At 54.7% G+C, this 19,104-nt stretch overlaps 9 protein-coding genes across 9 annotated transcripts; 4 read left to right on the top strand and 5 right to left on the bottom strand.

The window, feature by feature from the left end:
• Position 1: 1 nt before the first annotated feature.
• On the bottom strand, positions 2–1,059 carry BDY24DRAFT_377893 (galactose-binding domain-like protein). Its single transcript, XM_076638841.1, has 3 exons — positions 788–1,059; positions 610–691; positions 2–507 (listed from the first exon to the last, which is right to left on the bottom strand). Exons 1-3 carry the CDS (start codon positions 850–852, stop codon positions 145–147), a joined length of 510 nt encoding a protein of 169 aa, XP_076499847.1. The 5' UTR covers positions 853–1,059; the 3' UTR covers positions 2–144.
• Positions 1,060–1,158: 99 nt separating this feature from the next.
• On the top strand, positions 1,159–2,636 carry BDY24DRAFT_377891 (Armadillo/beta-catenin/plakoglobin). The gene is made up of 6 exons (XM_076638840.1): positions 1,159–1,256; positions 1,415–1,503; positions 1,616–1,691; positions 1,817–1,962; positions 2,052–2,280; positions 2,415–2,636. Exons 2-6 carry the CDS (start codon positions 1,418–1,420, stop codon positions 2,511–2,513), a joined length of 636 nt encoding a protein of 211 aa, XP_076499846.1. The 5' UTR covers positions 1,159–1,256; positions 1,415–1,417; the 3' UTR covers positions 2,514–2,636.
• A 121-nt stretch (positions 2,637–2,757) lies between these two features.
• On the bottom strand, positions 2,758–8,651 carry SKI3 (SKI complex subunit tetratricopeptide repeat protein SKI3). Its single transcript, XM_076644368.1, has 16 exons — positions 8,613–8,651; positions 8,344–8,539; positions 8,203–8,260; positions 8,054–8,104; positions 7,897–7,982; positions 7,756–7,831; positions 7,393–7,692; positions 7,048–7,291; positions 6,734–6,939; positions 6,024–6,594; positions 5,551–5,930; positions 4,538–5,464; positions 4,234–4,443; positions 3,547–4,157; positions 3,274–3,460; positions 2,758–3,177 (listed from the first exon to the last, which is right to left on the bottom strand). The coding sequence occupies exons 2-16, from the start codon at positions 8,466–8,468 to the stop codon at positions 2,806–2,808; spliced, it is 4,404 nt and encodes a 1,467-aa protein (XP_076499845.1). The 5' UTR covers positions 8,469–8,539; positions 8,613–8,651; the 3' UTR covers positions 2,758–2,805.
• A 54-nt stretch (positions 8,652–8,705) lies between these two features.
• On the top strand, positions 8,706–10,153 carry GRH1 (Grh1p). Its single transcript, XM_076638839.1, has 6 exons — positions 8,706–8,850; positions 8,932–8,969; positions 9,098–9,551; positions 9,636–9,721; positions 9,803–9,849; positions 9,948–10,153. The coding sequence occupies exons 1-6, from the start codon at positions 8,742–8,744 to the stop codon at positions 10,075–10,077; spliced, it is 864 nt and encodes a 287-aa protein (XP_076499844.1). The 5' UTR covers positions 8,706–8,741; the 3' UTR covers positions 10,078–10,153.
• A 415-nt stretch (positions 10,154–10,568) lies between these two features.
• Positions 10,569–11,856, top strand: ERV25 (Erv25p; the record flags this gene model as incomplete). Its single annotated transcript, XM_076637248.1, has 7 exons — positions 10,569–10,605; positions 10,703–10,739; positions 10,922–11,076; positions 11,238–11,313; positions 11,412–11,542; positions 11,654–11,727; positions 11,809–11,856. The coding sequence occupies 7 exons, from the start codon at positions 10,569–10,571 to the stop codon at positions 11,854–11,856; spliced, it is 558 nt and encodes a 185-aa protein (XP_076499843.1).
• A 133-nt stretch (positions 11,857–11,989) lies between these two features.
• On the bottom strand, positions 11,990–12,337 carry BDY24DRAFT_358234 (uncharacterized protein; the record flags this gene model as incomplete). The annotated part of the gene is made up of 1 exon (XM_076637829.1): positions 11,990–12,337. A coding segment is annotated over exon 1 (186 nt), but the record flags the coding sequence as incomplete, so codon positions are not given.
• On the bottom strand, positions 11,990–14,619 carry BDY24DRAFT_377879 (septin family protein). The gene is made up of 12 exons (XM_076638838.1): positions 14,314–14,619; positions 14,017–14,203; positions 13,906–13,935; positions 13,740–13,835; positions 13,458–13,637; positions 13,243–13,324; positions 13,066–13,139; positions 12,877–12,976; positions 12,761–12,789; positions 12,536–12,671; positions 12,411–12,440; positions 11,990–12,321 (listed from the first exon to the last, which is right to left on the bottom strand). Exons 1-12 carry the CDS (start codon positions 14,369–14,371, stop codon positions 12,244–12,246), a joined length of 1,080 nt encoding a protein of 359 aa, XP_076499841.1. The 5' UTR covers positions 14,372–14,619; the 3' UTR covers positions 11,990–12,243.
• On the top strand, positions 14,314–17,094 carry BDY24DRAFT_200859 (splicing factor, Prp19-binding domain-containing protein). The gene is made up of 8 exons (XM_076636460.1): positions 14,314–14,802; positions 14,885–14,982; positions 15,093–15,172; positions 15,317–15,444; positions 15,615–15,898; positions 16,030–16,143; positions 16,276–16,381; positions 16,491–17,094. The coding sequence occupies exons 1-8, from the start codon at positions 14,526–14,528 to the stop codon at positions 17,009–17,011; spliced, it is 1,608 nt and encodes a 535-aa protein (XP_076499840.1). The 5' UTR covers positions 14,314–14,525; the 3' UTR covers positions 17,012–17,094.
• Positions 17,087–17,723, bottom strand: BDY24DRAFT_377876 (uncharacterized protein). The gene is made up of 2 exons (XM_076638837.1): positions 17,611–17,723; positions 17,087–17,509 (listed from the first exon to the last, which is right to left on the bottom strand). The coding sequence occupies exon 2, from the start codon at positions 17,490–17,492 to the stop codon at positions 17,166–17,168; it is 327 nt and encodes a 108-aa protein (XP_076499839.1). The 5' UTR covers positions 17,493–17,509; positions 17,611–17,723; the 3' UTR covers positions 17,087–17,165.
• Between the last annotated feature and the right edge of the window lie 1,381 nt (positions 17,724–19,104).

Here is a 19,104-nt window from a genome sequence, read left to right as displayed (position 1 = left end):
TCTACCTTCTCGCAAGCAAACGAACCGAAACCGTACGAGCAGTAGTCCTGTAGAAGGAGAGAACAAGCCCTCCATCCCTCCCTCCCTCTCCTTCTTCCCTTCCCACTTCCTCAAGAACCCAAACAAGCGAGATACCAAAGATACTCATGCATCCGCACCCTCCACCCTCCAGCCCCAAACCTCCAACTCGTAAATCGTAATCCGCCCAAAGAAATCACTCCCCTTCTCAAACTCGACCTTCACCTCCCTCGCTCCCCTTTCCTCCTCCCCTTGCTGCTCTCCATCTGGCCGTGGGAGATCGAACGTCTGTTTCCGATTGACATCTTCAGGGAAGAACCTGTTCCGTACGATCCATTCCTTTTCCTTTTCCTTTTTGGTGCTTGAAGGGGAGAGCGGGAGGGTGGAAAAGGTACAGTTGGTTCCTACGAAACCACCTGCAAAAGTGAGGAGGATGGAGGACGGAAGGATGGCGGAGGGGAAGGTGAGCGTTAGGGATTGGGGGAGACCCTGGGTGAGAAGACGGGAGAAGGGAGGAGGTGAGCTTGATCATTGCGAACGGAGGGCGAGCTTTGATGAAAGAGTAAAGGCGACAAGGAGAAGGAAACTAACGTTCGCTGAAGCCCAACAAGTTTCGTTAGATCCGTCGGTGAGGTATTTCTTGCCGACGGATTTGTCAAGGGTGGAGGAGACGCTGAGAGAGAGAAGAGAGAGAAGAGGAACGGGAGGTGAGCTTGGGCTGAACTGAGCTGAGCTGAGGGAAGAAAGAAGAGGCGAAGGAGGAGCTCACCGAACGACGGTGTCCGAGTCTATCAGGGAGATGGGAGGTCCTGAAGGTGTAAAAGTGGCGGCCATCTTTTGAGGTGAAGGAGAAGAGAACGAGGTACGCGAGCTGCTGGTGGTTTGGAGGGAGGGAGGGAGGGAAGGAGGGAAGGAAGGGAGGTCGAGCTCAACATTCAATCTCGAAAGCGTTGTCGTTTCGGAGGCAGTTTTTCTTTGATGAAGATGAGCATTTCTTCTTCGAATCCGTTCCTATAGGTACTTCTCAGAGTCAGATCCTCTCTCCCCTTTTTCTCTTCTCCATTTTCTATGAAAAACAAAGAGGTCGAGGCCGGTTCGGCGGGGACGGACGAGTCAACGGGTCACCTTCTCTCCCCTTCTTTCCCATCTTCCTCGATTTCGCTCGCTCTCTTCTCTCTCCCAACACCCATCATCGTCTTTCATCGTCTACTTTCTCTTTATCTCAAACATCTCTATTCGTACGTCCGTCAGCTCTGTAGCGTGTACACGAAACAGTCGAACAGACACCATCTCGCCTGAGTCCTCCCTCGGTTGAGCTTGAACGCTAACCCCTCTCCTCCCTTCACCTTCCTTCCTTCTCTCCCTTCACTTTCTCTTCTTTCTTCCTCTCCTTCAGAACATGACCGTCACTCTTCTCACCCACCCCGTCGTCCAGGGAAAGGTCTCTGATCTTCGTCTCGTTTCCAGCTCATCCAAGCAGTTCAGGTGCGTCCGCCTCTCCCTCCTCTCTCCTCCTCTCTCCCTTGCGTTTCCCTCCTTCTTTCTCGACAAGGCTGACCTTCTTCCTCTTCTGTATTGTGATTTGAATCTCTCCAAGGGATGGTCTCAGCGCCATCTCCACCTTCGTAGGAATCGAGGCCTCCAAGAACCTCGCTGTCGAAGACGTCCCGAACGTGGGTGCCAACTCCCTCTCTCTCTCTCCTCCCTTCGATGAGCTCTACAGCTCGGCCCTATAGCTCATACGAGCCTCTGAAGCTAGACGTGGAATCCGAAAGCTGACTCCCATCTTCCCCTCCAGCTCTCCTCCCCTCTCTCTCCCTTCACAGGAAAGAAGGTCGCCTCCCGAATCGGTCTCGCTCCCATCCTTCGAGCTGGTCTCGGTATGGAATCTGCTCTTCTCGAGCTCTTCCCGGACGCTCCCGTCTACCATCTCGGTCTCTTCAGGTTCGTCGTCTTCGCATCCTCAACTTCCTGAGCCTTCCATCGCCATCGCAGCGAGCTGACCTCGCCCGCCCGTTTTGCTCTCTCTCCAGGGAGAAGGTCTCTCTCCAAGCCGTTGAATACTACTCCCGACTCCCTTCCCTCGTTACCGTCGATACCCTGTACATCCTCGACCCTCTGCTCGCTACGGGAGGAACCGCCATCGCCGCTGTCAACATGGCCAAGGACTGGGGACTTCCCGTCTCGCAGATCAAGTTGCTTTCCGTGCTGGGATCGTCGGAGGGGTTGGCTGCTATCGAGAAGGCTTTCCCTGAGTTGGATGTGAGTTTCAAACGCTTTTGGGAGGGGAACGGAAGGTCGAGTCGAGGGGGAAGGGGAGTTTGTTTGGCGTCGTTCGTCGTCGCGTCGTCGTTTCTCTTGCTGATCTCTCTTCCTTTGGCCCCTTTTTTCTACAGATCTTCATTGCTGCTATTGATTCGCAATTAACTTCGAAAGGTTACATCTCCCCAGGAGTTGGAGATGCTGGAGATAGGATCTACGGAACGTCGTCGTAAAAAAAAAAAAACGGAGGGAGGCTGAGGTCGTTTTAACTTTGTAGAGCGTTTTCGTTTTTTTTTAGGCTGCTGTAGATCATTCAATGAGTTGTATCACTCTATAGAAAGTGGTTGATACCGATACCACGCTTCGTCTCGTTAGTAACCAAAGTCGAGTTGAGTCGACGCTCCTCCCAGTCGGACTCGAAAGATACGAGATAGATCGGGGCGCCTGAGCTGGTAGTACCTAAAATCAACGAGACATGATGATGATGTTCATGCGAATCGAAAGAATTGATAGACTAGCAAAACTCTACTCCTTCCCTCCTCCTTCCTCCTTCACCTCCTCCTCCCCGACGCGTCCTCTCACAAACTCCAACCCATCCCACCCTCTCACCTCCCAAGGCCTCAGCACCACCGCTCTCTGCGCATCCCTCATCGCCTGTTTCCCTTCCTCTCCTCCTCCCTCTTCCAACGAAGCAACAGCCACAGCCTGCATCAACAAACTCTCCCATCCTTCCTCCACGGAGGCGTCGGCTGCTCGAGCTGCTTTGGCGAGTTTGACGGCCTCGAGGGGGTGCTGTTGCTGGAGGTGAAGTTTCGAGAGAGCGAGGAGAGGGGTTGGGGAGGAGGGAGTGACGTGGATCGACTTCTGGAGGAGGGATTCGGCGGAGGAGGGATCGGACTGAGGAGGGAAAAAAAAAGGGGAGAAAGGAAAGGTCAGGACGACGCGACGTTCGTTCTTTCGTCCTCGCTTCGAAAAGAGCTTGAAACGGCTTACCTGAGTGAGGTGATGTCGAACCATCAACCAATCCAGATCTCCACTCGTATCCAGAGCCTGTCTTCGATCGAGAGGGAGAGCGAGGATCTCTGTGAGAGCCGCGTCGACGAGGGTGTCGTCCGACGAGACGACTCCGATGGCAGCGAGTGTGGTGACGGCGTCGAGGTTCGTCGAATCCGAGGTGATGCTGAGGAAATTAGGGAGATACAAACGCTCGTCAGCCGACCAAGAACGAGGTGGAGAAACGAGGAAAACGTCGCGTCGAAAACTCACCATTCCAACAACGTACTCTTCGCCGCCTCCTTCTCCTCTTCCCCTCCCATCCCCCAAAGCGCCTGCGCCAACAACACCGACACCTGATCCTTCATCACCCCCATCGGTTTCTCCTCCAGCTCATCCAACGCAGCCTGGAACATCCCCAACGACTCGTCCAGCTCTCCCAACCAGTAATTCGCCAACCCCGACCCGAACTTGGCATGAACTCTCAACCTCCTGCTCCTCACGCTCTCGTCTTCGGGAGAAACCAGACCCAGCGTCCCAGCGAAGGCGTCGATGGACGCTTGGTAGTTCCCTAAAGCGAGATGGAGTCGACCGAGGTTGGATTGAGCGATAGCGAACCTGGCTTCGACTTCCGAGTCTTCTGAATCCTCGTAGGCTGCTTCGAGGACGGCGACGGATTTGGAGATCTGGGTGAGAGCGAGATCGTATTGGCCTAGACGTTCGGCGATGAGAGCGTGGAGATGGAGGGCGGTGGAGTCGGTGGGACGTTGTTCGCAGAAGCGTTTGAGGGCGAAGGAGGGAGCGTGGAGGATGGAGGTGGAGGGAGGGGAGGAGGTGGCGAAGAGATCGTAGGTCGATTGGGAGTAGAGGAGGTTGGCTTCGAGCTGGAGAGGGGAAAACGAAGGAGAGAGAGCGAGGTCAGGGAGGAAGAGACGACGAGGAGAGGAGAATCGAACTCACAAGGGAATCGTTCGAAAGTCCAACAGCATGCTCGAAGAGGAGTCTAGCATCTCCCTGATGTCCAATCTTCGAAGCGAGGAGACCTTGACCGAGCCAGGCCAACGAGCAGTCCGGATCCAACGTCTGCGACTTGAGGAAGGCTTCTCCAGCGAGTTCGGCGTCGTCGTTCTTGAGGTAGAGGAATCCGAGGTTGCTCCAGACGATGGGGTTCTGAGAGCGAGAGCAAGAAAGAAAAGAAGAGAGGTCAGCTCTCTCAAGACGGGTCTTCGATCGATCTCCTTCGTCGTCGGGTGGGGAGACGCACCTTGGGATTGATCTCGAGAGCCATAACGAAAGCATGCTGACTGAGTCTCGCGCTCGACTCGAACGAAAGTGTCCCCAGGGTGATCCAAAGCTGCTCGTTCCTAGGTTGAACCCTCAACGCCGACTTGATCGATCCCGTCGCCTCCTTCACGCAAGCCTGCCTCGACTTCGTCTCGCTCTCTGGCAACGCCGCTCCAAGATGATGAAGAGCAACGGCTACGTCGTGAGAAGCAGCAGCTGCTGCTACTTCGTCCCCGACGAGGAGGTGATGTCGGTAGGTGTAGGCTGAAGCGGCGAGTCGGAGGACGAAGGCGGCGTCGACGGTTCCCTTGAAGGAGAGGAGTTGACGAGCTGAGACGACCTCCGGGATGGACGAGACTCCGTTCTGATCCTCCGAAACCAGAATCTTGACGAAGGGGGAGAGAGCCGAAGCAACGCCTTCCGGATCGAAGGAGAAGGAAAGCTGCGAGAGCTGCAAGCAAACATCTCCCACATGTTTCCAAGCCAACGCTCTAAACCCAACCTTCCCCTCGAGGATCTTCCCAACCTGCCCCACCGACTCGATGAGGGACGCCTCCGCTCGAACGTGGTACCCCGCCGACGACTCCTCCGAAGCGAGGTTGAGGAGGGACCTTGCGAGAGCGACGAGGACTCCGAGTTCCGTTGGCCGAACGACGAGGATCTCCTTGAAGCACTTGATGGCTTCCGAGTGGACTCCGAGTTGGGTTTGAACGTCTCCGATCATGAAGGTGACGAGCCAGTTGTCCGGTTCGAGGGTGAGCGCTCGAGCGAGCGTTTTGAGAGCGGCGGCTTGTTTCCCTGATTTGGCGTAGGCTTCGCTGAGTCGGAGCCAGGAGGAGATGTCCTTCGAGTCGGAACGGAGAGCGATCTGGAAATGGTGAATGGCTTTGGCGTAGGAGTTCCGAGTCTGTTCGAAGAAAGAAGAGGAAAAGAAAGGTGAGCTTGACGGGGAGAGAAGAGCAGACGCGTCGAGACGAGAAAAGAACGACTCACCAACTCAACCGCTCCCAACGCTTTCCAAGCCCAAACGTTCTCAACAAGGAATCTCCCCTTCGCCTCCTTCTCCCTCTCTCCACCAGCAGCCGCCAACCCTCCCTCCAATCCTCCCTCTCCCTCAATCGTCCTCTTCGCAACGATCTCAACCAGCTCCCACTCCTTGTCGTCCGCAAACGAATCGGCCAGTCTCCTCGCTGCCTCTCCTTCTCGTGGGTCCAGCTCGAAAGCTCGTTCAAAGCATCTCGAAGCTCGAATGGTGTCGGGAGGAGAGAGATGATCGGCGTAGTAGATTCCGAGGGAGGTGAAAGCGGGAGCGAAGGACGACGAGCGTTTGAGGGAGGAGAGGAAGAGCTCGTGGGCTGTTTGACGATCGTGGGCTGCGAGGAACGACGAAATCGAATAAAAGGTCAGTACGAGAGCGGTTGGGACACGCAGAATCTGGTCCCTCAGGAAAGAAGTGTGCGACTCACCCGTCTCCAACTCCCAAAAGCACCTCCCCAACTTCCACGCCACCCTCGCGCCCTGCTCCACCACCACCTCGTCCACCTCCTTCCTCTCATCCAACCCATCCAACACACTCCTTAGAATCTCCCTTCCTTCCTCCCTCTCTCCCATCTTGAACGAACACCATCCTAGTTCCTCTCTCGCAACCTCCCTCCTCCTCCCCTGTTCCAAAACACCGACCACTTGCGCAAACACCTCCCTCGCCCGCTCCCACTCCTTCCTCCCCTCCAGAACATACCCTTTCCCCATCAGCGCCTCTGCATCGTTCGGTCTCGCCGTTAGAATGGTTTCCAAGAGCGGTTCAGCGAGCGGGTGGTGTTTCGGAGAGAAGTGATGGACGTAGGACGTGGCGAGGATGGTTTGGAACGCTAGTCGGGAGTTGGTGAGGATAAGACCGGATAAGCGTTCGGTTCGACGAACGATGTTGAGCCCTTCGGTGGCGACGGTGATGGCGGAGGGGTAGTCGCGGTCGAGGAGGTGGATGTGCGAGAGGATGCGGTGGCAGAGGAGGGAGGTCGGCGTGGAGTCGAAGCCGTCCTGGAAGAGTGGATGACGAGAGGGAAAAAAGGGAAAAATAATGGAAGAAGGCGAGGGTGAGTTTGAGAAAAGGAAAGAGGACGAGTTTGAGCAAGGGGGCGAGGAGGGGAGGAAAGAGAGTGGTAGGCGTTGAACGAACGAGTAAAAGTTTGAACGCCGCATCCTGAACGTCCTGTTCCGACTCGATCTGAGCACCCTCCACCGCTCCAGAAGCCTTCTCTCCCTTCACACCCTCAGGAAGGTCCTCGAGAGCAAAGTACTTGAAGAACCCTCGGATGAACGTTGAGAGGGACGCGTCGGGGAAGATCGAGACGAAGGCTTTGAGCGTCGGGAGAGGGTAGTGTTCTGTGTTGATATGAGCCGAGAACAACAGGACGAAGAACGTGATCAGTCTCTTCGTACCTTCGACGGAGAACGAAGAGGAGGAAAGAAGGCGAGGGAAGTGCGACTCACCAATAATTTCCCAATCGCCCCACTCCAACTCGACCTCCCACATCTGCTGATCCGCAATCCCCAGCAGCACCACACCCCTCGTCATCTCCAGCACCTCGCCTCTCGCAATCTGCTTCATCGGGGACGTCGTCGGCAGAGCCGCGAGGAGGGAGAAGTGGAAGAGGAAGAGTTTGTGTTCCGTGGCGCGTCGTTGATCGAGAGGGAGGGAGGGATGGTTGCACAGGTCGTTGTAGAGTCCAGGGAGCTGCACGAAGACAAGAAGAGAAGCTTGGTTAATATCTGACTTACGAGCTCGACGTGTTGAAGAGATGTGGGAGAGAGAGAGAGGACTGAGTTCCAGCTCACCTTCGACCCAACCCCCATCTCCGCCCTGACAGCCTTCTCGACCGCCTCCCTCGTCAGAGCCTTCGCTCCGGTGGTGATCCTCTGCCGTCGCTTCTGAACCTCCTTGTCGATGATCTGAGCTTCGTCCTTCTCCTGCAACGAGACGATCTCTTCGAGGACGGGGAGATCGTTGAGATGAACGATGGTTTGGACGTATTGGGTCGTGGTGGTTTCGGGTTCGGTGGGTGTGGGTGAAGGAAGAAGACGGAGGATAGAGTGATGAGAGGAGGTGGGGAGGAGGTGTTGGAGGGAGGAGATGAGCTGCGAGAAGAGGAAATAAGTCGTTAGGTTGAGAGAGGGGAGGGAGGGAGGGAGACGACGAACTTGAGCGCGAGTCCCTTCTTCTCGACGGAGCTCGATGAGCTTCTGAATCGTTTCGGCGAGTTTAGCGGGTTCCTCCCTGTACGGACCAACAGTTCAGCGAAAAATCGACCGACGTGCTAGAAGAGTGGAAAGTAGACCTACAGCTTCCCAAAGATGTCGATGAGTCGTTCGTAAACGTCTCCCAGTTTGGCCCACGACTTTTGATCCTCGTAGACTTTGGCGAGACCCTGAAGGGGAAGGAGACGAAAAGAACGTCAGCTCGAAACGGACAGGATTATAGAAGCAGTCTGGGACTTACCTGCCAAGCAGTAGGAAGGTCGGGAGATCCGACGGTCGCTCGAAGGTAGGCCTGAGGAAAGAAGGAAGGGAGAAAGAGGTGGTGAGCTTCGTCCCGTTGTCTTTTGAGCTCGACGCTTCTTCTTGGACAATCGAGATATATGGACCCACCTCTTCACTCTCCTCGACATGTTTCAGATTAAACTTGGCCAATCCAGAGAAGACGAGACTGCGAACGGACGACGAAGGAAGAAGGAAGACGACAAGGTGAGCTCGAGCTTGAAGGAGAAAGAGATCGATTCTAAAGCTCACCCGTTGTAGTTATCAGGTTCCTGCTCGAGGACCTGTTCCAGTAGAGACTTGGCCAGTCCAAAATCCTTCTTGCCGACAGCTTCACGAGCGGACTTGAGCTTGCTTTTGACGAAGGGAGAGCTCATCAAGACGAAGAGGGGAGGAGGAGAGGAGAGGCGAGGCGAGGAGTGGGAGGGGTTCGTTTTGGAGTCCTCCGCTGTAGGAAACGAGATCGATGAAGGTCAGATCGATGGACTCCAGCGAAATAGAGCGAGGAAATTTTTATTCACCTGTTCTTGAGGTTCTTATCAAAGGGGAAAGATGTGGTTTGAAGCCAGGGAGAGATGAACCTTGCTTTGAAACGAAATCCAAACTCACGACGGCCTGGCTCTCTTCTCTTTCCCCTCCCAACGTCCATCATGGGAAACGCAGCTTCTTCCAACTCGGGTCTCGCAGCTACAGACAAAGCTCTTCACGTTCTACGAGTAGCAGAAGGTTCTCCAGCAGCGGAGGCAGGCATAGAACCTTGTGAGCTCGAGCTCCTCCTGTCCGACTCCTTCCAGCAGTCCGCTGATCTCCTTCCTTCCCTCCATCCTTCGCGTTCACCAGTCTTCGACTTCATCGTTGGAATAGAAGGAGCCGAGACTGTACATCCTCATTTCACCCCAAACTCGCGTCTATATCTCCGTTCTTTGGAGTTGGAGAGGACGAATCTGCTGGACGTTCGAGCTCACCTCTTCCTCCTTCCTTCTCCTTCTTCCCTCCCTCCTCCCAGGAACTCTCCCCCGAATCCCTAGCCTCAACCGTAGACTCCTACGAATCCCGTCCCTTAACGCTCCTCGTCCACTCCTCCAAACGTCAAGAAACCCGCTACGTCACCCTCACCCCGTCCCGTCAATGGTCCACTCCTACGCTCGCTCTCAGCGCTCCTCCTCCGACCCACAACGGCGCTACAGCTCCTCCTCCGATCCTCAAGAAACGATCCTCCAAAACAGGGAGCAACCACTCTCACCACAGCCACAGTCGTGGACATCACCATCACGAGGGAGAAGAGGGAGGAGGAGGAGGAGGATCGAGCTCGACGTCCAACCACTCGCATCACTCGTCGACGGATGGAGGGCAGGCTAGTTTGCTGGGGTTGAGTTTGAGGTTCTGTACGCCTGCGATGGCGTTGGAGAATGTGTGGCATGTGTTGGATGTGATGGAGGGGAGTCCGGCGGAGAGTGCTGGTACGTTTCGTTCGACTTCTGTTCGAGCTCGAGATCTCCCTTCTGAGACGTCGAGAAGCTCACACGTCGTTTCGTTTTCGTCAGGTCTCGTCCCGTATGGAGATTGGGTGATCGGATGGGCTGGAGGAGTGCTGAACCACGAGAACGATTTCTACGATGTGGTGGAAGCTGTGAGTGCTGCCTCTTCCTTTCCGTTTCCCATCTCCTCGCGTCGCCGACTCTCCTTTCCGTTCCTTTCGTTCGTCCAACAGCACATCGATCGACCTCTCAGGATCTACGTCTACTCACATGATTTCGAGTGAGTCCTTCTTCTTCGGGAGCCTCTCTTCCCTCGCCACTCGACTCTCAACTCCGGAGCTGACCTTCCTTCGTTCGTTTGTGTCTCCCCTTCGCCAGCACCCTCCGAGAAGTCGTCCTCGTCCCGAACAGGAAATGGGGTGGGGAGGGTCTGCTGGGAAGTGGGATTGGGTATGGGCTGCTGCATAGGATCCCGAAGCCGAATCTGGGAGGGGACGATGAGATGTAGAGGAGGGCGAGGAGAGGGTGTTTAGGTTCGGCTTCTCTTCCGGTTGATGAGGATATATATCGTCTTGAGTTCCTCCTTCCTCTTCGTTGAAAGTCTGCCTCTTTCCTCTGAGCTCGCAGAAAGGTATATTGGCGAAGAAAAACGAGGAAAACAAAGCGTCTTCGTTCCGTGTCTCGTTCGTTTCACCTCCCAACCATCAGCTCTGCGACTCTTCCTCTCGTTCCCTCCCGTCCTCCTCTCCTTCTCTCCCACCCCAACCAACCTCTCTCTCTCACTCCCCACCTCATGCCAACCCCAACATCACGCTCCCCCTTCTCTTCCCTACTGGCATCCTGCTTCTGTGCCCTCCTGCTCGTGCTGAGTTTGGGAACGACGCCAGCAGAGGCGATCAAGTTCGACCTCGTCGCTGAGAAGTATCCTACACCGAGTGAGTGCGCGCCACAGTTTTGGGAAGCCCACGACGGAGGAGCTGATACGAGACGCTTGGTTTGATGCGAACAGGGTGTATCTGGAACTATGCGAACGCTCGTGAGTCTCTAGACGAAGGAAAGGGGAGGAAGGGAAGGAGAGGTCGAGCTCATCTCACTTTTGTTTTTCGCTGTTTCTTTCGGTTCGTTGATTGTAGATTCTCTGGTGATTGTAACAACCAACATAGGGTCTGGGTGAGTTCTCCCTTCCACTTTCTTGTCCCTTCGCCTCTGCTATATCTCTCCTCGAAGCTCCAGAAATCTCCAAGCTCATCTCTCCCTCCCCTTCTCCTTCCCTCCCTCTCCTTTCCATCTCGTCCCTCCCTCCTTTCCTCTCATTCCCAACACACACACCCACCCTCCTTCGTCGTCCACAGTCCCTCCCAGCGCATAGACGTCGAAATCGTCGACGGATCCGAGCACGGCAACATCTACCTTTCCAAGAAGTCGGTCAAGGGAGAGACCAGGCTCGCTATCACGACGCATGAGAACGCGGACGTCGGGGTCTGTTTTAGGAACTATTTGGACTACAGTGAGTCGCTTCGTTTGGGTTTGGGTTTGGGTTTGGAGGAGCGTTGGAGCAGGGTTGGGTGGGTGGAAGAGGGAGGGAGGGAGGGCTGAAGGGGGAGGGGGGAGGAAACGAGCTCGAGCTCACGCTTTGTTTCTTTGTTTTTTCGTTCTTTCGCCTCGAAGACGCTCCCAACCATCTCGTTCATCAACGGACGATTGAGCTGGAGGTGGATATCGGAGCTGATGCTGTGGATTACAAGTGAGTCGGGACCAACCTGCTTTTTGTACTTGCTCAATGAAGCTCAAGGTCGAGCTCACGTCGAACTGACCTTCCTCCCTCGCCTTCGTTCTTTCAAGCGCCATCGCCAACCAAGAATCCCTCTCCACCCTGGAAGTCGAGATGCGGAAACTGGAAGGGGTCGTGAAGGAGATTGTGGATGAGCTGGCTTATCTGCAGAGGAGGGAGGCGAGGATGAGGGACACGAACGGTGAGTCTCGTTTCGTTACTTTCCACCGGTGTTACTTTCTCTCGACCACAGCTCGCTTCAGACCTTGGAGTGCTAATGCTCTGCAGCGTGTTTTCCCGTCGACTTCCGCAGAATCTACCAACCGCCGAGTGCAGAACTTCGCTCTCATCACCCTCGTCGTGCTGTTCTGTTTGGGATCGTGGCAGGTCAGTCCCTTTCCTCTCCTCTCCTCCTTCTCTGTCTTCGCCCAGAAGTTTCATCTGAGGCGATCCTGTCCTCCTTCGTAGATCCTCCATCTTCGATCTTTCTTCAAGAGGAAGTACCTCATCGACTAAAAAGAGCCTCGCAGCGACCGCGAACGGGGAGGCCGTTTGTTTTCGGGAAGCAGACGAGACGAATTCAAGGATGTTATGATCCCATCCTCTCAGGAGTCCGCGGCTCGTATCGCTCAGCAAGGAAAGGAAAGGAGAAAGAGCGACCGAAAACGTGGTTATAAAATAATCGAGGGAGAGAAAGACGACGAAAGAAAGAAAGAAAAAAGCGAGACCATGATGCAGCGAGCGAGCATGCGAGAGAGAGAGAGAGCGAGAGAGAGAGCGTGGAGGTAAGGTAGGGGTATGGCCACTAGCGAGCAAGAAAGGAAGAAAGACAGACATAGAGTAGAGGAAGAAGAAAGGAAGGGCAGGCGAGGAAAGGGAACGAGGTGAAGAAAGGCGTTGGGTTTAGTAGCCCTCCTGCTGCTGAAGTCCTTGAGCGGCCAGACGGCTTTCAAGGTTCCTGAGGGTCTCCTCCTTGACCAACTGACGGAGAAGAAAGGGGAAGAGGGAGAGGAAGTCAGCTCGAGTCGAAAGAAGGGAGAGTCGAGACGAGAACGCGGAAGAAGGCTCACCAGCTCTTGACGACGCTCTTGGATCTCTCGCTGAAGGGTCAGAGAAGAGGAGGGTAGATGTCAGCAACGTGACGACGAGAAATCTTTTCGAAAAGGAAGGGAAGAGCTGGGGACGGTGAACTCACCTGGACCTTCAACTCAACCTCCCTCAGCTTCTCCTCCTCCTTCCTGAGCTGCTCCTCCTTGATCCTGTTGCTCTGGTCGGCCGGAAGAAGCGTAGAGTCTCGCGACGAGCTGGTCTTGGAGAGCTTCTCGGTTCGGCTGTGAGCGAGCGCAAAAAAAGAAGGTCGAGACGCTGAGCTCTTCGTCGAAGGACAGGAGCACAAAAGAAGCAAAAAGGTGCGACGTACTAGTTCTCGTAGAGGAAGTCGTGGGTAATCTGTGAAGTGAGAAAGATATGTCCTGTCAGCAAGAGAACGCCAGAAAAGGGTGGAAGAACGAGAAGGAGGGAAAGAGGTAGACGAACCTCCTTCAAATCGGTGAGATGCGAGCTGAGAAGAGCGCCTCGAAGAGCTCCAGTATCCGAGTGTTTGGGGTTGTCGACCTCAACGAGTCCCCAGGGGTACCTGATTGCGAAAGAACGTGCCAGGAAAGATCAGGACGCTGTTTGAACGAGGCGCTCGACGCGTCGAAGGAACGAACGAGAGAGACTGACCTTCTAACTCGAACAGGCTCTCCGTCGACCTCAATCTCCTCTTCCGATCCAACGAGAGCGAAAGGCAGAAGGGCCTGTAAAGGTTCAAGCCGAAGAATGAGGGAAGGAGGGAAGGGAGTGTGAGCTTCAACTTCGCAGGAGACGGCAGCGACTCGAAGAGCAAGGAACTGAACGTACCCTGAGAGCTGCGTTCTCGACGATGGTCTCTTCGTCGTCCTCCTCGACATCGTAGGGGAAGTTGAACACGGGAATGGAGTAGCTGCCGTAAATCAAACCAGGGAAGGAGGACGATGAGCTTCGTTCCTAGAACGTCCCTCCCTCCTTGTCATCACGGTCCGCTCCGTCCCTTCCACCTCCCCACACATCAAAGTTCGCGAACGGGTGGGACTCACTGCTCGATATCCTCCATGATCCTCTTTTTGAATGCCTTCAACTCAGAAGGAGTGAGCGAGTCGGATTTGCCCACCACAGGGATGACATTGACTCTCGAGGAGAGTCGTCGCATGAGCTCGATGTCGATCTCACGAAGAGCGTGACCGGTAGGTTGGATGAAGTAGAGAAGGGCGTGGACTCTGGAGATGGACGAAGTGAAACGAAGGAAGGCAATCAGCAGGAGATGAGCAGGGAAGAGAGCCCGAGGGAAGGAGGGAAGGAAGGAAGGAACGAGAGCTCACCTGTTGTCCCTGAAACGAGGATTTCGCTTGATTCGAGTCTCCTCAGAAAGGATCTCATCGAACTGTCGCTCGATGTAGCCGAGGATCTCGCCGAAACTACAAGAGAGGGAAGAAGAAGGTCAGCTTCGAAGGGAGGGAGGGAGGAAGATCCAGGGCTGAAGCTCACCAGGAGGTGTTGTCGATGAGATCTCCGAATCTGAAGTCACAAGAGGGCCAAAACTTTTTTAGCTACTATGAGAGGGCATAAGGTACACAGGGATGGTGGTGATGAGCTTACCCGGGAGTATCTACGACTGTGAGAGCGATCCTAACACCGTCCTCCTCGAGCTCGACGTTGACGGGCTTGATCCCAATGGCTTCCTCGATGTGAGCTGTCGAGGGGGAAGGGATCTCCTTGTGAGGAAGAACATCCGACTCGCAGAGGGTGTTGACGAAGGTGGTACGACCTGTGCCTGAAGCTCCGACTATAGACACGGCGGGGAAAGGAGAGAGACGAGAGGGAAGGAAGGGAAGGAGGGACGTGTCAATCCCTTGAGCTCTTCTCGCTCCTATCCTCGTTATTTCTTGTACTCACCGACCATGATGGTGAGGGTAACTCCCTTGGACTTTGATTTCCTACCTCGAGAAGCCATTTTTAGTAAAGATAGAAGAGGGAAGGAGTGATGGTTGAGGGAAAGGAGAAGGAGATGGCTTCGTCGACTTGCCTCCGGCCCTTTCGACCTGAGTTCGGCTTTCCTTTTGTTTTTGACCTTCAACCATCAACACAGAGACAAACTTTCGCTCCCCATGTCGTCTCGAGCCAAACCAGCAGCAGCTCCCGCTCGTCCAGCAGGTCGATACTTCAAAGGAAAAGCCCCCAAGGAAGCAGCAGAGTCGGATTCCGACGACGAGGAGGAGGAGGACGATCAGGATCAGGAGGTCAAGGAAGAGGACGCTTCAGGAGCAGACTTTCTCGCTTCGACAGCAGGACCTTCTAGAGGTGGACAAGGGAGAGGGATGAACGTGGCTCTGGGAAAAATGGGAGTTACCAAGGAAGGGAAGGTCACAGGTGGCAAGGTTGAAGGTCAGTCGAGCTCTCTCTCTTCTCCTTCCCTTCCCTTCGAATCAAGCTCACCCTTTTCTCCCTTTTGGTTCGATCGCAACAGAGAGCTCATCCGAAGAGGAGACCGAATCGGAAGAAGAGGACGTTAAGCCAAAGTTCAAGGCTCCCGTTCGACCAGGTCAACCTCCAGCAGCTGATGAGGTTCGTCCGACCCTCCTCCTCCTCCTCTGCTCCTCCGCCTCCTCGCCTCATTCCTTCCCTCGTCTGTTTGCTAACTTTCTTTCGCTCGGGCTTATAATTGGCGACTACAGGGATCCTCAAGTGAATACGAGACCGACTCCGAGGAGGAGGAACCTGCCAAACCAGCCCTTCGTCCGACCTTCGTCCCAAAGTGAGCTCTCTCTCCTTCCCTTCCCTCCTCCATCCTCCTCCCATCCTCGTTCTCGCTCCCGACCTCGTCACTCTGTACATATTCTGACACCCATCTTTGCCTTCTTTCTTTCCTCTATCCCCTTTCGTCTGTCACTTCCATCAGGCGAGCTCGAGAAACCCTCATCCTTCGAGACGCTGCGACCCTTTCCAAACTTCTCGCCGAGGAGGAACAACGGAAGAAGGACTCGCACGATATGGTTGCTGAGAGTATCAGGAGGGAGATCGCCGAGAGTGAGTACCACCTACGACTTTTCTTCTCCCTCAAATCGTCTTTCCTCGAGACGTCTCTGCGACCTTGACAAACGCGTCCTCCTCGACGTCGTTCTCTTGTTGCTGCCTTTCCCACACACACGAACTGACTAAGCACTTCCGTTTTCTTTATGTACCTCCCACTACTCCAGAGGAAGCTCCCGAACTCATCACCGAAGTCGACGACACGGACGGTCTCGACCCAACTCTCGAGTTCGAATCCTGGCGGCTTCGAGAACTTCAGCGACTCGCTCGGGACGAGGCTGCTTCTTCTGCTCGAGAGGAGGAGAGGGACGAGGTGGAGAGAAGGAGAGCCATGCCTGAGCAGGAGAGGATGAGGGAGGATTTGGAGAGGGCTGAGAAGGGGAGGAGGGAGAAGCCCAAGGGTCAACAGGTGTTTTTGCAGAAGTTCTGGCACAAGGGAGCTTTCCATCAGGTGAGTTCTTGCGTCGACATTTTCTGAACGGTTTGGATGGTGGGTGGAGGGTGGAGATGGACAGGACGGAGAACGGCGAGACGACGAGAAACGCAAACTGACTTCTCGTTCTTCCTTCTCGACTCTAACAGGACGACGAAATCCTTCAACGAGACTACTCGGCACCTCTGGAATCGACCGTAGACGTTTCATCGCTACCCAAGGTCATGCAGAAGAGGAACTTCGGAAAGATGTCTCAATCGAAGGTGTGTTTCACTTTTTCCTCTCCTTCGTCGGACCACCCTTTCTCGCTACTCCTTCGCCGCCCCCGACTCTTACCCCCCATCTCTCTTTCACACCTACTGACCCACCTTCCTTCCTCTTCTCTCTTCTCACAGTACACCCATCTCGTCGACCAAGACACCACGGCGAAAGGCTTCGGAGGATCTGGCGGAGGAGGTCAAGGCTGCTTCACTTGTGGTTCGACTGAGCATATGAAGAAGGGTTCGTCCTTCCTTCTTTCCGTCTCACCGACCTCTTTTCGCTTTCGCTCGTCTCGTTTCGCTAACCTCTTCTGCTCCCTCCAACGACGCGTCTTTTCGTTCTCGTTCAGACTGCCCTCAGAACCCCTGGAACCAACAGAACCAAGCCGGTCCTTCAACTTTCGGTGCTGCTCCAAGTCAAGGAGGAGGTCCAACCGGAACAGGATCGAACGGCTCCGTTCTTGGATCAGGACCCAGTCGTTCGTGGGGAGTTGGAGCTCAACAACAACAACCCTCTTCTTCCTCTGCTCGACCACCGCCTCGAGACGACCGAAGAGGAGACGATCGAGATCGACGGGACGATCGAAGTGCTCAGGGTTGGGGTAGGAACGAGGATGTGAGGAGGAGGAGCAGGAGTAGGAGTAAGGAGAGAGGGGGAGGAGGTGGGAGGTGGGACGAGTCGAGGCGTCCGAGAGATGACGGGAGGAGGGACGAGGGCAGGAGGGACGATAGGGAGAGGGACAGGGACGGTGGGAGAGGTGGTGGAGGAGACGGTGGGAGGAGAAGGGAGAGGAGTAGGAGTCGAGATCGAGAGAGAGGCGGGGAGAGGAGACGAGACGAAGACGAGTCGAAGAGGAGGAGGGTTGATTGAGGTTGATCTTTTCGTACCAGCTTCGTGTCTATGAAATCCTGTTACGAGTATTCACTCTCTGTACTCTAGTCGACAACCGCCTGTTTCTAAAGAGACGAAGTACAACTACATACTCTACTCAAAGAAAGAAGCACAAATCGAAACCGACGCGAGTCTAATCCCGACCTAAGAACCCAGTCCAATAGAGATTCTCCGACCAAAATAGATCCGGCACCGAGAACAAATCAAAATGCTTCCTCCCCGAAGCCCAGATATTCTTCTCCTCCTTCCAAACGAAGCGAACCTGCCCTCCTCCCATCTTCTGAACCGCCGACGCGTCCGACTGGGCTTCCATCTGGTTGAAGGCGGTGCAGACGGTAGGAATTCGATCCTCGACGAGAGAAGCGATGGTCGGTGTCCAGCTTGAGGGAGATTCGGAGATGCCAGCGTTGAAGGCGACGGCGAGATCGGGGAGGGAGGAACGTCGTTTCGAGATGTACATAGTCGGTGTAGGTCATCCTTTTGGTGAGACGCGAGGAAGGGAGAACGGAGTTGAAGGAAGAACGTCAGCTCGAGCAGGAGCTGTTGAAGGCGAGAAATCAAGAAAGAGAGACATGTACCAGTGGAAATTGATGGAAGGAGTTGGGAGAGGGCGGGAGGAGGTTGGGAGGACGGACGCGTCGAGATAGGCGGTCCACGAGGGAGGGAGGGGTGTTGGAAAGCGAATGATCCGAGGAGGAGACCAGATCGAGACGATGCCTTCTCGTTCGCGGGACTGTTCGTAGTTCCTGATTGAAAATAAACGAAGGTTCGGGAGAGAAAGAAAACGGGCCGTCAACGAGCTGAAAAGTAACGAGAGAAGGAGACGCGACGACTGACCTTCGGAACGCCTCGTCTCTCGCGATGGCCGACAGCATCGAGCACACCCCCGATGTCTTGTGCATCGACTTCCTTCCTTGACTACATCTCTCGTTGTTACACCACCGAAGAACACACACCTCGCACCCGTCCCAATCCCTCCCTCTGAGCGGTGCGTAACAAACGACACACCGAACGTCGTTCAAGACGAGGTACGTAGAGACGGTTCCGACTGGGGATCCTCCTTCGGCTAGGATTCGATGGAGGGGAAGCATGATGTTGAGTTGGACGAAGCTCATGACCTGTTCGAGATCTGAGCGAGTGGGAGGGAAGGTGGTGATGGGAGGTTGGGAGGGAAGGGTAGCGAGAAGAGATGTCCAAGCTTTGCAGAATGGTAGGTGAATCCTGAAGTCCGACTTCTGGCAAACGGAATTGCAGTAAGCGACTCTGGGATGAAGATCAAGACGTCAACAGGGTCAGCGAAGAAAGAACTTGGGAGACGGAAAGCAAGATGAGCGAAGAACAAAGGACGACAGATCTCACCTCGCACATCGACCACACGAAAACAACTTAGCAGGTTTTCTGTTACAGGAGAAGCATGCAGTCCTCGAGTACTGCTCGATGGTGTGAAACTCGTTCTCCGGTTTGATCTCGTCTATGGTAAGACGACCGCGAGAAGTCGACATGGGTTCAGCCGGTTCTTCGAGAGGTCGACCGTTGGTCAAGGGAGGGAGGGATTCGTGGGAGAGCTCGGGGTTGTGGTTGGAACGTGGGTATCTAGGGATATGAGAGATCTGTAGGCGAGATCCTTTGCGGCGGGTGCTGAGGGAAGGGAGATGGTTGTTAGGGAGGAAGGGAGGAAGGGAGGACTCAAGGTTGAGCTCAACTTTCGACCTTCCAATCACTTTCTTCCTTCCTTCACCTCCCACCCTCCTCGAAACCGATATCTACGACTGCTTTTCCGATTCGGATCGAGTATAGATATACCAGGCTTCAAGTTCATCCGACTCGAACCTCTCAATATCTTCCTTCTACGCTTTGAATCCGACGTCGCTCTCGACTCCCCTTCTTTCTCCCTCCCCCAAGCATCGGGGGGAGTCATCAATCCTTCCTACAACTTCTCCATTGCCAGATGAAGCTACTCGGCCTGCTTCAGCGTATCTCTGCAACGAACAATGGCGCTCAACTTCTCCCTTCGTCCTTAAACAATCCTTCCTTCGCTCGGTTGGCAGAGAGATCTTTCGTTGACCACGTCC

This window comes from Mrakia frigida, assembly GCF_051309035.1.
Source record: "Mrakia frigida strain ATCC 22029 unplaced genomic scaffold BDY24scaffold_4, whole genome shotgun sequence".
NCBI classification, from domain to species: Eukaryota; Fungi; Basidiomycota; class Tremellomycetes; order Cystofilobasidiales; family Mrakiaceae; genus Mrakia; species Mrakia frigida.
Note: the sequence above shows the minus strand (reverse complement) of the source record. Positions and strands in the feature narration are given on the sequence as shown.